Here is a 17,761-nt window from a genome sequence, read left to right as displayed (position 1 = left end):
TCAATTAACCAGCACCTCGGAGTCTCCTTCAAGAATCAACAATTCTGGTAAAACTAAAAGTAACAGTATATCTTAGGTAGAAGAGAAAATCTACATAAACTTATCGTTATTAAATAAAAAAAATTGGACCTAGGAAAATGCTCATACCATGAGCATATACTCTATTCTCCTTTGAAAGTCCATGACAAACTGGTGAACTTGGAAAATCCAAAGGGGAGTTGAAAAACACAAGCAATAGAAAAACAAGTAACCCACACAACACCCCTCATAAAAATACATAATTAAGAGAGTATTAAACATTACAATTATTCATAACCACTACCCAGGCAAGAAAATGACATGGATCCAGAAAGTGACAACTGTTTGCCTTAAATCTGCCACCAAATTCCAAATCTCACCCTTGTTGTAATCATCGATCACCTCTTCCTCTCTTTTGTCAGAGCTCTCGGTGAGAATTTGAAGCCAAAAAAAAGAAATAAAAGCTGTGAAACAAACACAACTCACCTCCTTATCTGTTTTTTTTTTTTGTAGAGAGAGACCTTGATATGCTGAATTGATCTTAAATTGTAAGTTGGAGGTCTTTGTTCAAGTCTTGTTACCTGCTCTCTTTCCCCATATGGAGAACCAGAATGGAGATAAGAAGGTTGATGTGGCTCTGGAGGGATTTGCTTCTGTCTCTTCCACTAGGATTGATTGGAAACCCAGAAAGAGATCAGGTACTATTTAGTTAGCTTGCACCCTTTTACTTTCAATCTCTCTTCTCTTCAATTGAAACAAGTTGAGCTTGATCTGTGAATTGTAATGTTTCCATGATCAATTAAGCCATTAGGCCAACACCCGAATACAGAATTATGTTATTTAGTTGGATTCCTTCGAGTTTTTGAAGCTGATGAGATTCTTAAACATTGTGTCTTAAAATGTAGTCTTCAAAAGATTATGAATTCAGCTGAATTGAGCTGTAATTCACTTGGTGATAATTAATGTTATCATTGTTTGAAAGAGTTGTTGTTAAAGACGTAAAAACGTTTGTTATGAGTAGCTGACTTTGCTCGTACGTTACAGTACTGGGTTTGGTTGGCACGAATTGCCCTCATTATTATAAGCATTAATTTTTTTTTTCAAACGGAAAAAATAGGAATAATTTTAGCCTATACACTTCACGTGCTCAAAGGGTTAATTACGTAACCTTCATTAGTAGTCATTGTGTTTTTCTTTTTAATTTCGAATTCACCATTTGAATGAAGAAATGATATTTCATTTTCTCGAATGTGTTTCACATGGTATTTCAAATTATTGTGTGCACCATCTGCTAGTTTTTTCATCCAATATTTAATTTTTGCATATATTATGTGTATCGATGAGACTGAATTTGATCTTCTTGATACATTTTCTTGTTTCTGGGACTTGCTGTATGGTTCAACCCTATTCTCGCCTACTAACTGCGTCATTTAACAAAATGAAAAGCGGTGTAAATTTGTTGATGATTGACAAAGTTTCTAATTACCCTCTTTTAACATAACTATGAGGTTCCTAAAATAAATCCAAAAATATCATTTAGAGAAGAATCCTATAAATTCCAAAGGCCAAGCTCATATTGGTTTGACATAGCCACGATTTAAGGGCTTGATAACTCCAATGTGTGTCTGTCTGTGTGTATCACATAGCCATGCCAGTTATATGCCAGAATATAGGGTCATCCAAGATTTCGGCAGTCTTGGTTGTAACCCTTCTTCTGATTTTATGAATGGCTTTGACCTGCAGTTTTCAAACAAGAATTAACTGAGGAGTCGTCATTAAAAACTTCCAGGATGTGCTTCCAGTATATGTTTTCTTCTGGTTTATGTGTTTATGTTCTCCACATATTGACCCTTGCACTTCTTCCTACACATTAACAACATAGTATGCAACTCATAGTAAACGCAGCCAGCATTCCTTGGTGTTTGAACATATAAACATATTAATGCACTCCCTATTTACTATATAAATGTGCTGCAATTCTCTAAATTCGACAAGCACTAGTGGTAATATGTTTCTAACAGCTGGCGGGAGGAGTATAGAGAAGGTAACTGAGGACACTGCTAACAATACTCCCAACAAACAGGAAGAGTACACCGAGCCTGATGAGGATATGCTTCTGGACTCAACTGCAGCTCCTGAGCTGTCGGAGCGCCGAAAGGCTTTGTTTGAACCCTTAGAACCTACAATTAATAGCAATGGAAAACGACCGTCAGCTGAGTCCTTGCTACCTCCTCCTGACTTTGATTCCACTAACTATCCTAAGGGGTGGCTGATTGGGAAAAAGCGAAAGCTGGTTAATGTTGATGTGGTTGAGAAAATGAGGCGGATTGCCATTCAGGAAATGAACAGAAAGGTGTCATTCCAAACACCTCATTCGCCTCATCTCCAATCAAGTGAATGTCCAATATTAACTGTTATATTTCATCTTGTTTTCCAGGATAGGGAGATTGACGGTCTAAACGAGCAATTGGAGGAAGACGCAAAGTGCTTGGAACACTTGCAACTGCAGCTCCTGCAAGAGCGAAGCAAACGTGGAGAAGTAGAGAGAGAGAACGCGCTGCTGCAAGACCAGATTACCATGCTAATGGACATGATGCATGAAGATGGCAATGTAGGAGACGACGAAGGCCCTGCTGAACCTTGATCGTTTATTTTATTGTGCTTGTTTCTTTATTCTTTATGTACATTTTCTCCGAGACAGCAGTAGGGGGATAATACATGCATATACAAATACCGGTGTGGTCTGCTAGTGCTAGTTTACTTGTTTCAAGTTTGCACAAATTTGTTGATACTTGCGAGAATACATCAAGCATAAATATGCATAAATATTGGATAGTTTTTGGATAAGTTAAAAGAGAGGTTCATTTCCTTCACGTGCAATACAACCCCTTCAATGATTAAAACTCATCATCCCAAGCTAGTAACAGCAACATCTAAACAAAGCAAACATCATCCTGCTATTCACTTTTTGAAAAGGTAATAATCTTGGGTAGTCCTCGGCTCTCAAATTTATTCTATAGTATACACGGGTAGAACACAACGTACCACAGAGAACAGGCTTATCAGCTCAATCGACTGCGAGGACTCTTCATCAACATACATCTCCAAATCCCTAAGCCGCCAGCGTTTGAGTAACCACCTCTTAACTACTGTATTTACATATGCCAGCTACTGTATTCACAGACGGTAGACTACAGCCTGATCTCTACGCTTTATTTACAAAATGTAGTTTTGGATGGTAGGTGAAACTATGTAGCTCTGAGCCTCTGATTCTCATTATCTTATGAGAGATTATAAAGAAATTGAGGAAGAGAAGCTATCCTAGGCATATTAAGAAGAAACTCCCCAAATGAATCCCTTCTCGGGATTCCTGGTTGTTCATTGTCCGCTACATCGGTGCTCTCAATCTTGGGTGTAACAAATCCTTCTGCAATCTTGCTCTGATAGTTTGATGCGGAAGGAGAGTTAGTTTCGGCCATCCTCCCACCATCACTCCTGGCATGCAAGTTTTGTACAGTAGAAGGATCCTTCTGCAGAAGGCAACAAAGGGAGTTGACCCTTGACATAAGGAACTGCTCATCAGATGGTAAGGTGAATTGCGAGTCATTAAACAAGTATTGTGTAATGTCCTCTAGAATGTCACTGCTAGGTTGATCCTTGCCGGCCATGGGAGTACCAGCCATCTTTTCAGTGATGCAATGTCCAATGTGGCTAACGAAGTCGCTCACTGACATTGATGAGCGAAGTCCTGGAACTTTGATTTGATCAAAATTGCCTGGCATCTTTGAAATTCCAGCTCCAAAATTACCCTTCTCTGCAATTGCATGTGTGTCCAATACTGTATAGATAGAAGAGACAAATTAGATCCAGAACAGAAGCGATGCAACGTCCACAATTTATACCAAATATCAGAGATCAAATAAAATTCCAGGCTCCATAGCTTTTAGTATGGAAGAACATCAGCTTTATTATCCTATATAACATGAAATAGATACATATGCAAAAGTCCACTCACTAATAATAATGTCGGACGTATCCCCTAAAATTATGGGGTCTAAAAAGAGTTATCCCAAAAAAAAAAATTAATCCCACCAGTTACGGTCTCACATCCATACCAGCTCCTGTCAGACACCACTGACTGGCAGTAATAGACGTCTTAAGGACAAATCATGAAATAAGACGAACACAATTTGACTCCATAAAATGATCTTTCACTAAACTATATGTGACCATATGACTAATAGGATTACCCTGGCAAGATGAAGGCTCAATTAGCATGTAGTCAGAGCTCTAGTATGAAGAATGATGTATAGTAATTTCTGGTAATAAACAGAAATTCAAGGCCTGCACAGGTACCTGAGATAGTTGAAGAAACCTCCCTGGAATAACTTTCAGGAGCTTTACCAGCAAAGTCTTCATTTTTAGATGAGGATGAATGAGTTCCAGAAGGTGATGAAGACCCCTGCAACCCAAATATGGATCTATCTTCATGCTTGGAATTAAATTGATGTCTATATTCATCAGTGTCGCTTGTTCCTGAAACTCTGGCTTCAAAGAAAGGAGATTCTAAGACAATTTCTGGCTGTTGGCTCAAAAAGTTGAGACGAGGATCACATTGAATAAGTTTTTCAAAATGCTTGCCAAAAAGCAAGCCGTGCGGACACTGCAGGAAGTGTCGCCTATAACAGAATAAAAGACCAAATCAGAATACATGTTTTGAATATAAAGAAGAAAAAATAGCAACATGAAGCATAATGAGTTTCAATGGCTAGACCATCTCTCAGTAACTTTTCTGGGAATAACTAGTAAGCCTACAGAAGGTAGCTTTTAAAAAACATGTAAGTTAGCAATATTTGGACCATGACACCATGCCGATATTCAATCTATATACACTTGCACTTGCCTACCTGTAAGTAGCATGCAGCTTTTCTATTGTTTTTTTCCCTAGTTCTTAAAACAACAATTTTTGTAGCATATAGTTTTCACACACCTATGTTTGATCAAAACTAACACCTTTTTAACAAATGTAACCATTTGATACCAATAAACGTCTAGTGAATAATATTGGATGTGGATTGTAGAACCTTGCACAAACAGGCGTTAAAAGGGTTCCAACATGTAAAGATATTAACCGTATATTGGCATATCCGTTACGGTTTCCAAGATATAGCCAAACATCTAAAAAGTGTTTTACAGTAAGAGGACCAGCCAGGAGATTCTTTTGCCGTCTCATTTCGAGCATAAAAAGATTTTTTGATTTCATTTCATCCTTATAGCAGGCAAGTAGTTAATGTATAACTTCTTTAATAATTTCTCAATATTAAACTGATGACATACCTAGGCGATGCCTCACACCACTGGTGTTCGGTACGAATATGTGTCGTGAGTTAAAACTGTTCCCTAACAACATCACGATAAACCATATGAAGGGAATCCATAACAAGGTTAAGTAAATAACCTGTTTATGCTGGCTTGTCCATCAGTAAAATCTGTTGTCGCCTGCCACAAGGTATGTTTCCTAGGTTGCGGATTAGTCTCCCTAAAGAATAGAGGCGGTCTAGCAAGCTGCACCAACAAAGATTACAATCTGTCATTCAAATATATATCATGCAAATGCAGAGCAAGACCACTAAGAGTTCAACTTAATATAGAAACAACACTAACGCGAACGAGTATATTACCACAACATCCAAAGTGGCCGGTCCATCATCCGGATAGTGAGCCTTGATAGCCACAACATCTGACCACTGAATTTCCATCTTGTTCTTCAGACTCCCATCAAGAACCTCCCACACCAGCTTATGCTTTGCAAAATAACATTTCGCCACTAAATCCCCTTCGTGCTTCGACTTATACTGCAACCAAAAAAACAATCACTTTCATGACTTCATCATCCAACCAACATACAAATTAAAATTACCGAAACAAAGAAAACATAACAAAAATTGAGCGTCATACACACATACCTCCCATGCTCCAATTTTCAACAGCGAAGCCGGGAAGTTCATGGCCTTGAGCTTATCAGTTGCACCAGAACCAGCAGCGGCAGCTCCCTTGTGACTCTTCTTGCCTAATTTCACAGCCTTCTGCTGAGTCAGCCTCATCTGTATCAAATCCAACAGCGACGGACTCTTCCTCAGCTGCAAACCCAGCGGGCTCGGCTCCTCCAGCGGATCATACCCCAACGCCGCGGCCGCCAACGTGTCACCTCCTCGCTGCACAAACCGCAAATTAAAATCATAAAACGACTGCGTTTTTTTGATCAAGTTGAATCTGGAAATGAAAAACAATTACCAGCGGAGACGACGACCCGAGTGTGGGCCGTTTGTGAGCCGGAGCGTCGTCGACGTCGAGCTTCACCGTCACCTTCCTCGTAGTCATGCGGAGAATTATATCGTCCAAGTCGAATAACGAATCACAACTCACCAAAGCCTTCCTTCCAAACTCAGCAAATACTCAGCACACCGAGTTGACTCAGCGAGTTCTTCCGAACCGTACGAAATATCCGTCAACGAAAACAACCCCCGATTGGGTCCGTTCCTCTCCTTTATATAAGAGAAGAAGAGAACAGAGGTGAATCGAACTCCGAGGACCGCACCTCTGCACGTGATCACGACACGTGGGATTTGAGTGGTTTTTTCTGTACCGCAGACGGCGGGACGAAGAGTTCGAGTCGGCTGGTTTTGTCGCGTTAGGGTCACGTGGGAAGCACGAGGGGTGGTTTTTGGATAATTAGATATGGGTGGGTGGGTGGGAGGGTGGGTCCCGAGGGGAGAAGGTTCTGGGTGAGAGAAGGGCGGGTGGCGTTATTTGACGCGTAAGACTTTGGATCCAGCGGGTCTGTTGACGTGGAGATTTGGATAAGGTTGTGACCTATTTTTCCTTCTTCTTTTTTTTTTGGGTAGTGGATAATTTAGAAAAATCAGAAATGGGTCGTGGATATTTTGCTTTTGTATTTGATGAAACGACAAGAGGATATTCTGATGAAATTTCACCAACGGGCTGGTAGAAAAGCTAGTGTAAGAATAAGAGAGTGACTAGGAAACCTTATTGTTTAGTTGATGGTGTGGCCGGTCTTTCATCCCCATCTCTTTGTTCTTGTTTTCTTATTTTACTTGGTAATGATTCAATGTAAATTTTAGATTAGTCAGATACATGTCTTTCACTCTTCATGACATTGTACGATTGTATCATTTGTATGACCTTAAAGTTGGCTCTGCTCATACATTAAATTGCATTAACAACTACCTAGGGGTAAATGTTTAAATCGGATTTTTTTTTTGGGGTAATGCAAAAGTAATAGAATACAAGTGGATCCAAAAAGAAGACGGGGACACATAAAGAGGTAAATACAAGAACCTAATCCCAAGTTAAACGGAAACATGCCCAACTAAAGCAATCTTATCTGCAATATATAATTAGCTTCATGGAATACATGACAGAAGATGATTGATTGGTAATTAAGAAACAAGAAACATGTATCAGTAATGCGAGAGCCAAGTTGCCGAGGGATGTCGGAGTTTTTATGAAAATAATTCAAAATTAATTTATGAATGTCTTGCTGCCATAAGAATATGATTATGATGCTGTAAAACAACCGAGGTAAATGTCTTTTTTTTAATTGAACAAAGAACTCAAATATCATAAAGAGTATGTTCTAAGTAGAATTCACAACTTCTCACTTATAAAATAGAAATTGATGTCATTAGATAAAATGATACCGGGATGTAAATGTCTTTTTGGCCATTGAATTTGCAATATATTTCTTTATGTTGTTTTTTTTTTAAACAAAGAAACACTGAGCAAAAAAGATTACAACAAAAATAATCACTAATGAATTGTTGGTTTTGCTGGCCCAAATTTAAAGCAGAAGCCCAGTACATACTTGGTCTGTTGGTTACACTTGCAAGTTGCGACACTGCATGATCAGTTGATACATGTAAATTGTGAAAACAGAACACACTTAATCAATTGATGAGAGAAAGAACACACACTGGTTTATCAGGAAATGTAGGAGTTGGCACGAGCAGCTTGGGATTTCCAGGTGGGTATGCTAAGCGACGTTGACAATTCAAAACATCCCATGCATAGATGCCCGGACCAGAAAGGCCCTGGGTTACACCAGATGAGCCATAGCTAGCGGAATGTTAATTATATAAAGACCAACCCTGGTGAAGCTGCGTATACCGATTAAGCAAGTCATTTAAGATTTTTATTATGGTGAACTTGATCTCCAGAATCCACTAGTTGATGCTCCTCTTAGTCCTGTGAACCTCAAAAGAGCGCATTAACATTTATTCCAAGACAGTTTCATTCTCGACAACTTAACTTTCGATCCCCAAGTGATGTTATTACCTATTAAGGCAGAAATTGTAAGTTTTGAAATAAAGACCCTGTTGAGAACTGAGAACATTAATTATTGGCTTGAGTCGGCTCTGATGGATTTTTTTTATTTTTTTTACTATGAGAGAGACAGATGAACTAGGCAACAACAATATATACCAATGCTTCTGCGCTGAAGAAAATCATAGATATTAAAATTGATGGAATATAATTTGATGTTACGTTTTAGATAAATAGGACGATGGATGATGAATTTTCAATCAACCAGATGCAATATTGCAAAGCCGAAATTTTTCCTTCGAGAAGATTGGTACGTAATAGCTAGTTTCCTTCGATTGTTACCTATAAGCGCTAATAATTTTTAGTAGTATAATTAACTCCTCAATCATCAGAAATTGCAACATATAATTTCCATGACCTCACAGTACGTATACGTTTTTCAGTTGAAATATATATTTCTTTTGACTGTATGAACATTTAATTTCAGTAATAGACTCGTACCCGTACGATGCACGTGTTAATTTATCGCACGGATTATTGTGTAAATATGACAAAAACATACTTAATTTTTCGTTGTATGTTCTATTTTATTTTTTGAAAGTTTTTCCATTTTAATTTTTTTAACACAATCTCTTTATATAATTGTGGTTAATAAAAATGGTATTTTGGACAAAACATAATTTAATGATTTTTGAAGGGTGTGTTTTATAGTAGTAGAAATAAGGTAATGCATTTTGAATTTCTGATATATTCAAAGAAAGAACTGCATACTTTCCATGTACTCATTTGAGCATGCCGCTTCTTCCCTTATATGACAAATTATATTATTATTATTATTAATATCAATTCACGTACATATATTGCATGTATTACTTCGATTGAATTATCGGTCTGCTAATTCTTGTGTTCCTAGCAGGTTCACCCTAAACGATACCATATATGATATATCGATCCTTTATAATTAATTAAGTATTAACGTTGCTTTTGCTCCCCAAGAATGCTCAACAGTGAAAATTGTTTGAAAATCAACATTCAGGAAGGGGAAGGAATTCAGATGCATGACAATACACAAATTCTTGGACATTTGGGATACGATCGATCGAGTTGTAGCCTTCGGCTGCCACTAAAATCATATAAGAGCTTAGCCTTAGTAATTTGCCATATGCATGAGTTAAAATTGAAGGTACGTAGATGAGGCATGGTGCCTACCACTATCACTGCATCAGTGCTTCTAGTACCACAAATTATGTTGAATTCCAAATTGCGCAAGTGGGAAACGCCTTCACTAGCTGGTGAGGGGCATAATGCTTCCTCCTTCAGTTTGATTGATGTATCTTGTTGTTGTTGTTGCTAATTAGCCAGCTCATTTCATAATCACGTTCGAGAATAAGGCATATGCATTCTGCATCTCTAATTTGGTTCGAAGTACTTATATATAGTCAAGAATTGTTTTTCTCTGAATATTTTATTAGTTTGCAAGGCGGAATAGGGTTATATGTTTTACTTGTACGTACTCTATATGTACCTAAGCTCATCTTATGAGCAAAAGTTTATCTAACCTAACCGGTAATATGGATAGGTTTTATACATAATAGTGGATATATACGATTAGAAAGATAGATGCATCGGAGAAATTATTATATATACCCGCCATATATCTCACGTAGCGTATCCCTTTAATGTTATTGGTCCATTTTTTACTGTGATTATTTCTGATTGGTTCTTATATGTAAATAAACTTTTATCATTTTCATCGCGTGCATATTAATTATATCATGTCGTAATATGATTGGTTGGGTACACCATATGGCAGTGCCACGTGGTGTGGTGGGTACACATAATAATTACTCCATGGTTGAGCTCGATCATATGTAGATGGTTATGATCAATAACTAAGACTGCACCGTTACACTGAATTTATAAGAAGCTTCATATAGTATTCGAAACCAAAAGAAAGTTTAGGCCGGAAAAATGCATGCACACCCTAACCTTTGCCATAGTTTGGTGTGTAAGTTTGTCACAATGGTTTTATCAAATCCGTGAAGAGCTAGCAGAGTCCTTATCATGGAAAGTTGAGTGTGAACCAACGATATTATTTGTAATGTGACAAAGCTCTTAACTATGCATCATTTTTTTCTCTCTTTAATCAAATAAATACAGGTACAGCACCACTAGGACTTGTTTTTCTTTCTTTCTAACCAGAAATTATATGCACGTGAAACTCCAATAATTCTCATGCACCACTGGGGTCCTAAAAGCCAGCCCTTCCTCTTTTGTTCTCTTGCCAAACTCCAACCCCTAAGAATCTCTCCCACTCTCTCCCTCTTCCTCACAAACTCAACCATATAATTTGCCTTCCTTCCAGTTTTGATCTGCACCACCACAATTCCTATATTCATCATCCTAAACTACAATGGCCGATGCCAAACCTCTTCTGCAGTTCCTTCTGTTTCTGTTTCTTGTTTGCCTCGATGCCCATGGAAATGGGGTTCAGGGTTTTAGAGAAAAGAACAAGGTGCTCGACCTGCAAGAGTTTCGTTCGCAGCAGCATGGTGGAACTGGAACGACCAGAACTAGTGCTTGCATCTCCCAGAAACCAAGTAAGTGTTTCTTGTATAGCAAAAGGAACTAGCTTATGATAAGTACTAATCATGCAATTCTAATACCGACCGCATATAGGTTTTCTTACTTTCTTTTGTATATTCCTTCCACTTTGGGATTGTTATACACTTGCGCAAGATCCTTCTTTATTTTCTTAATTATGATCTAAAGAACTTGTAGTTCTCTGCATCTATGAAAGAACTACCAGTGGCTATCTCTATGTCTCTCTCTCTCTCCCTGTGGGAGTTTGCTTGCCAGGAAGGACATTCAACTGTTTTTGATTGGATAGTCTATCTTGGCTTTACTTTTTGTACATATCTACGCTGGAATAATTTTGAAGTTGTTGGCCTTTATATGTGCTTTATGGCCTCATTAGTCTAATTAACAATCAATATCGAACTGTAAAATCTTGGAAGAGATCTCTGGGTACATGACACTGTTATGGGCCATTGAATATAAACGTGAAGATATAATATAGACTTATTGCGAACAATCTGTTGGCCTACCCCTTCTTCAGCTTCACAGTTTTTCCCGAGTTAAATTTAAATTGGATGCTTTCATTTATATTCTTTATAGGAAGGGAAAAAGGTGCAACTATACTGGAAATAAAACACAGAGATTATTGCTCAGCTGGAAAGGTTGCAGACTGGAACAAAAAGCAACAGAAACGTTTAATGATGGATGATCTACATGTTCGGTTTCTGCAATCCCAATTCCGAAATAGGATTTCTGGCATTACTACCAAATATGTATCAGAAGCTCAAATTCCATTAACTTCTGGCGTAAGGCTAGAAACACTTAACTACATTGTAACTGTGGAATTGGGTGGTAGAAATATGACAGTGATTGTAGACACAGGCAGTGACTTGACTTGGGTTCAATGCCAACCTTGTAAATTGTGTTACAATCAACAAGAACCTCTCTTTAACCCATCTCAGTCTAAATCATACCGATCAGTTTTGTGCAACTCAACAGATTGTCAAGCTCTCCAGTTTGCAACTGGGAATTCAGGAGTTTGTGGGAGCAATCCTCAGACCTGTAACTATGTTGTGAACTATGGTGATGGCTCCTACACTCGGGGTGAGCTTGCTCGAGACCATCTCAATCTTGGAACTACACCTGTGGAAAATTTTGTGTTTGGTTGTGGCAGAAACAATAAAGGTCTGTTTGGGGGAGCTTCCGGTTTGATGGGTTTGGGAAGGAGTGATGGTCTCTCAGTGGTTACTCAAACATCTAGCTTATTTGGTGGAGTTTTCTCTTACTGCCTACCTTCAACAGAAGCTGCAGCTTCTGGTTCATTAATTATGGGTGGGGATTCTTCAATCTACAAGAATTCAACTCCTATTTCTTACACTAGAATGATTGCAAATCCACAGCTATCCACCTTCTATTTCCTTAACCTCACTGGTATAAGTATTGGGGGAGTGGCATTACATGTTCCTAATTTTGCAAGTGGTGGGATTCTGATCGATTCTGGGACTGTTATTTCAAGACTGCCTCCTTCAGTTTACAAGGCTGTTAAGGAAGAGTTTCTAAAGCAGTTTTCCGGATACCCTCCAGCACCGGAGTTTTCAATTTTGGACACTTGTTTCAACCTTAGTTCATATCAAGAAGTTAACATTCCTACAATGAAAATGCACTTTGAGGGAGATGCAGAGCTGACTGTTGATGTAAACGGAATTTTCTATCTGGTGAAGACCGATGCATCACAGATCTGTTTGGCACTTGCAAGTCTTTCCTATGAAGATGAGGTGGCTATTATTGGGAATTATCAGCAGAGAAACCAAAGGGTTGTATACAATACTAAAGACTCTAAGCTGGGATTCGCAGAAGAATCATGCAGCTTCATGTAGAGTTGCAGGTTTACGATGATATACTTCCTATAGGTTTGTTTATGCATATATATTCTTCAGAAGTAAAGCCAACCAACCTGTTGGCAACAAATCTTCAGGCAATAGTCTTAGTTCCTATATTGTATAAATAGTTGATGTTACAATGGGGATATGGTATAGAATATATGAATGCTATTTGTGATGTATGAGTGCCCTTGTGTGTAATAAAGATACTATCAAGAGCTATATATTATTTTTCTGTATAATCTGTCTGATGTAACTAATACTTTGAGTCTTTGAGCGACTAATGTTACCACAAAAGGTTCACATACTTATTCTCTGCCTGTTTCTTCATATAGTGGAAACTCATTTCTTACACAAAAGACGAATTGTTTCTCGTGTTATAGACTAGGGTAGATACTACCAGCAAAGGTTCAATAACTAATAATGAACAGGTTTTGCGAGAATATTAGAACACTAAGGAAAAGAAAAATAAGTTCTGTCATCACCGTGGAGTTTCTGGTGCGAAGCCACTGGTCCTCGATATTGTAAGGGCAATAAAGTATGGTCTGTGTATATTGTATTCAACTCCTTTGAACAGCTTATATTGCTACTGAAAGCAGGTCAAATTGGAGATATCAAGACGTCTGAACATATAAGATTTCCAATTTAAAATGTACTAAAAAAACTCAAGGATGAGGGACCTCAAACCGTCAAGCTTCTCCAGCTACCTTCTCGTAACTGTAAGACAATAACAAACTATAAGTGACCAAAGAAGCTTGTAAACCTGCGTTCTTGACTGTGGCAATAATCATGTCCCTTACTAATTTGGTGGAATTTTATATGGCCACCTGTCAGGGAGGTAGTTCTGGTATTTGAATCTTTATCTCCAGTATGGACAACAGTCACTATTCACTATATGTTAATCTTTCTTCAAATCGAAATCGTATACTTCCTTCGCTCTGGTCAGGTAGCATTGACAAGGGAGGCCATTTCAAGATTTTCAGACTCAAGATCATCACCTTTTTTGGTCCTCAACATCTCAGATGGAAGAATGGAGGAATTTGGATCAGCTCGAGGTATTAAGAAAAGTAGTGCAATTGGTAAAATTCTCAATATGCTCCGTATCAAAATGGCAATCCAAAGATTATCAAACTGTGTCCGTGTGATATTCAAGATGTGGAGTAAGAGGCCTCCAACCCAAGTAGATGTAAGAATGCCAACATGATCAATGGACATGAGCAGAGCAAAGAAAGTGCCTTCTATACCAGCAGGGCAGAGTTTCAAACTAAGTACAAGGAGAGGCATCCACTTAAGACGCCCAATCATATGAGTAACTGCCTCATCAATCACAACAAAAAGATAGTCTGGTAAACCAAATTTCAAATTTATGCGCAACACAAACACCAAGTCTAACAATCCTGATAGACCATAGAGTAACTGAGCCCAGAATAGCACATCACGGAAAGGGCAATTTCTCAGAATGTTTTGGTAGAGGAGGACCCCTAGAAGGGAGCCAAGAGCACCAACAGAGTATATAGACCCAACAACCTCCTGCAAAATATATGTTTTTAGGAACATCAGACCACAAAACTTACAAACGGATCCAAATGCAGCAAGTTGGCAGCATGAAATTCTGTTTATAGATATAATCAATGGTACCTTTGAGAAAGATGGCCCTCCCTTTACATCTGTGTACCAGTAAAACATTCCTTCACGGACACTCAAGCTCAAAGCAAGTGACAGATACATGTACAAACAACGCCTCCATACACGGCTGCATTTTAGAGTCGTCCACATAACCTTTCCAGAATCCGCAAACATTTCACTGACCTGAATCAAAAGATAGGTGAGAGCACAACATAAAGCCGGAGTTAAGAAAGCTATATTATAAGATGTAACCAGATCTCACCCGTCTATGAGAAAAGTTGTGGAAATGGGATTCTCTAAGCATCATCCCTACAAAATTGACTAGAGCCGGAGGAATGCTGAGCAACCCAAACACACCCTGTAGAAGTACCGTACTTGGTCATGTTAAAACAGAATTTTAACTTAACAAAAAAGGTGCTCCAAAACTGCTTATCCCAGTGATAATCTGCTCCAAACTTTACAGTTAATCTATAATGAGAGTGAATATGTTCAATCTAATTGACGCTCGCACGAAATTTTACAACTGAAATGTATCCCGTAGATCACAAATATTAAATGTTTGAATCAGAGTTTTTAAGGTTGAGAACTATCACTGAATCTCATCATTTGATTGCAGACAAAGGGAGTGATAATCATTGAACGCTAGGGAATCAAATTTCCCTTGCACCATCTAACCATATTAAGACTTGGAGAAGCCAAAAATTACCCTGATGTGCAAAATTATATTGCATGTTACAACATAATACGATGTAAAGGAACTTGAGCAGAAGCAAACCTTAGGCCCTAGAAGGTGAACAAAAAATCCACTAATTGAGAATCCCACCAGTGCCCCAATTGAAGAGTTCAATCCACATAAGCTTTGCATATCGCCAGCAAGGGATGGGTGACTAATACTGTTTTCTGTAACACAAGCATCAATTGTCACATCTGCTATTGTTACTCCAGCACTCCCCACCATGAGGGACAACAGGGACAATGTGAGATCTAATTTCTTGTCCAGTGATAGCACAAGCATGGACACAACCCCAATTACACCTGGAAAGAGAAGGAAAGAAAAAATAAAGCAAAAGAAGGGAAACGTCTTCTGGTAAATAAGCCATAAATCTCAGGAGTTTCTGTATAAATCAGTTATCACTACCCAAAGATTGAAACTGATCTTATTACCATGCAAAATTGTTGGTTTCCTTTAGGAACAATTGAGCGCTCACACAAAACCTACACCGTTGGTATACTTCAGTCATGCACATCTTCACTAAGCGCTGAATAACATGAATTGTTACTTGACAACTATTTTATTTGATTCAAGTTAACTATATGCAGCAATAGGATACCTAAAATATACTTATACACAAGAAAATCACTAATATAGTGATAATTTGCACATTTATAATAAAAGGGTTCATTAAGAGGAAAACTACTATAGCCTAAGGTCAAGGAATACACAAAATCGGTGCTACTTATTGAGGAACAAAAAGACTCTTCTACTTCCAAACAAACAGAAACACTACTATATGTGCTTAGCTTTTGTACATAGATATGGAAGTTAAACCCTATTCATTGTGCAAACTTTAATCCTACCAACTCTTATCACTCTGCTGCTCTGCTGCTTTCCTGTTGATGGTCACATCAAATTCAATAGCCAACAAGTTAGGTCATTGAGGTTTTAACTAAACAGCTTCACATATAAAGACAAAAGATTATATCTTGGAAGCACACAGTGAGCAATCATCTCCCATAAGATGAAGCATTTACCTTAAGCTATCCTGATATTCAAATTTATCCGAGATTTACAATTATGTGCTAGTCCCCATATTTTTTTATCTTCCACAGCTAATTAAGTACGACCTTCAGAAGAACCAGCTACAAAGCTGTAACATAAATTGAAACTCTAAAAGCAGAAAATTTTCAACATGATTTTTTGAACCTTTTTTTTTTCTATCCCAGATAAGTCACTTCCTATAATATTCAACAAAATATATATATATATATATATATATATATATTCACAGAATCTAGTTATCTAACCTACAAATAACATAACAAATAAGCAAGCAAATAAGAAAACAAAAGACAGCATCTGAAATTAACTGAGTTACGATTATTTCCCAGCAAAAACAAAGTAAGGCTTTCTGCGGTACCCAAGAATAGGAAGAGCATCAGTGAAAAGACCCCAAAGCCATGGAATTTGAATGATCCCCAAATAAACTTGGGCCTCAGAGGGCTGCACTTTCTGCTCATCTTTCAAGTAATACTGTATGCTAACTCTACTCAATCCCATACTGAGACCCTGACTGATTCCATACACAATAATCACGCTGACCACAAAGCTCCAATGCAACTCACTACTGAGCATTTTGACCCAATTTATAGGACTCCATAGCAAATCCCAGAGAGACCCTACACTGAAGATTTCTCCTTTTTGTTCTGGCCTTCATGGTGGAGTGCTTCTCTTTCCTGAGAGTCTGCATCCATTTCCATGGCTCTAGTGTTCCTGCAGATAGTGACAGAAACAGAAGACAACCCAGTTGGTAGAGTTGGGTGCAAAATGTATTGAGAGATAGAAGAGGACTTTGATTTGAAGTTAAAGCTGTGCAATGTCCTTGCATCCGAAGTTGTGATTAGTTTAGTTGACTTTGACTTTGAATCTCTCTTTGTAATGGTCAATGCAGGGATAAATACATGAAAAAAAATTAAAATTTATAAGAGTATCTCCAACCGTTCTAATATTTTAGAAAAAAATAGATATTTTGCAAAATATTAGGTTTTTTTCACTTTAATAGATTCTGCGTCCCATTTTTCAAAATAAAAAAAATAAAAAAAATAAAAAAAGAGAGAGAAGAGCTCATTCTACAAATTTGTAGCAACATGCAAAATTTTGCCAAACGCCCCCTTAATTATGTTTCGCAACTCCCTAAGATTCCTACCTCCTTATTTTCCAACAATTACATCGAAGACCCCAATAAAAAAAGACCTCAATACAACACCACCTCCTAATATTCCAGCACCGCTGACGTCAGTTGCCACACTCCTGCACAATCAGCGACTCGACGTTACAATTGTCACTGATAAGTTCCCCAAAGTCTTTGCTGCCATGTGTTTCTCCCTCTCCAATGAAGGAGAGACGATCGAAGGTCGGAAGCTTCGACTGCTATGAGTTTCTTCAACGAATTTCATAGCTAATTCCGGCGACTCTGGCCACGATTGGGTTGTATGTGGTATGGGTATCTATCACATTTTCATGCTCTACAAGTGTGTAGTTAAATTTCGAGTTCGATTGAGTTCTTACAATTTTGATTTTTGGTTTCTCTAATTGTCCC

At 38.1% G+C, this 17,761-nt stretch overlaps 4 protein-coding genes across 5 annotated transcripts; 2 read left to right on the top strand and 2 right to left on the bottom strand.

Annotated features, from left to right (window-relative positions):
* Window positions 1–308: 308 nt before the first annotated feature.
* On the top strand, window positions 309–2,773 carry LOC126800397 (protein HEADING DATE REPRESSOR 1). Of its 2 annotated transcripts, XM_050527765.1 has the most exons (4): window positions 309–448; window positions 532–716; window positions 2,040–2,371; window positions 2,456–2,773. In XM_050527765.1, exons 2-4 carry the CDS (start codon window positions 617–619, stop codon window positions 2,660–2,662), a joined length of 639 nt encoding a protein of 212 aa, XP_050383722.1. In that variant the 5' UTR covers window positions 309–448; window positions 532–616; the 3' UTR covers window positions 2,663–2,773. The 2 variants fall into 2 exon arrangements, with proteins under 2 accessions (XP_050383722.1, XP_050383723.1); XM_050527766.1 differs by lacking the exon at window positions 309–448 and having other exon boundaries at window positions 571–716; window positions 2,020–2,371.
* A 181-nt stretch (window positions 2,774–2,954) lies between these two features.
* On the bottom strand, window positions 2,955–6,538 carry LOC126800392 (uncharacterized). Its single transcript, XM_050527758.1, has 6 exons — window positions 6,313–6,538; window positions 5,985–6,233; window positions 5,700–5,873; window positions 5,477–5,583; window positions 4,375–4,697; window positions 2,955–3,856 (listed from the first exon to the last, which is right to left on the bottom strand). Exons 1-6 carry the CDS (start codon window positions 6,397–6,399, stop codon window positions 3,300–3,302), a joined length of 1,497 nt encoding a protein of 498 aa, XP_050383715.1. The 5' UTR covers window positions 6,400–6,538; the 3' UTR covers window positions 2,955–3,299.
* Window positions 6,539–10,621: 4,083 nt separating this feature from the next.
* Window positions 10,622–13,040, top strand: LOC126800395 (aspartyl protease family protein At5g10770). Its single transcript, XM_050527760.1, has 2 exons — window positions 10,622–10,961; window positions 11,539–13,040. The coding sequence occupies exons 1-2, from the start codon at window positions 10,775–10,777 to the stop codon at window positions 12,813–12,815; spliced, it is 1,464 nt and encodes a 487-aa protein (XP_050383717.1). The 5' UTR covers window positions 10,622–10,774; the 3' UTR covers window positions 12,816–13,040.
* A 98-nt stretch (window positions 13,041–13,138) lies between these two features.
* On the bottom strand, window positions 13,139–17,018 carry LOC126800393 (probable folate-biopterin transporter 3). Its single transcript, XM_050527759.1, is given in 6 exon segments — window positions 13,139–14,348; window positions 14,457–14,627; window positions 14,707–14,802; window positions 15,220–15,480; window positions 16,552–16,851; window positions 16,854–17,018. Coding segments are annotated over 6 exon segments (1,485 nt in total). The 5' UTR covers window positions 16,923–17,018; the 3' UTR covers window positions 13,139–13,760.
* Window positions 17,019–17,761: the final 743 nt, after the last annotated feature.

The sequence above is a fragment of the Argentina anserina genome, chromosome 6 (assembly GCF_933775445.1).
Source record: "Argentina anserina chromosome 6, drPotAnse1.1, whole genome shotgun sequence".
In the NCBI taxonomy this organism is placed as follows: Eukaryota; Viridiplantae; Streptophyta; class Magnoliopsida; order Rosales; family Rosaceae; genus Argentina; species Argentina anserina.
This window is presented reverse-complemented; position numbering and strand designations above follow the sequence as displayed.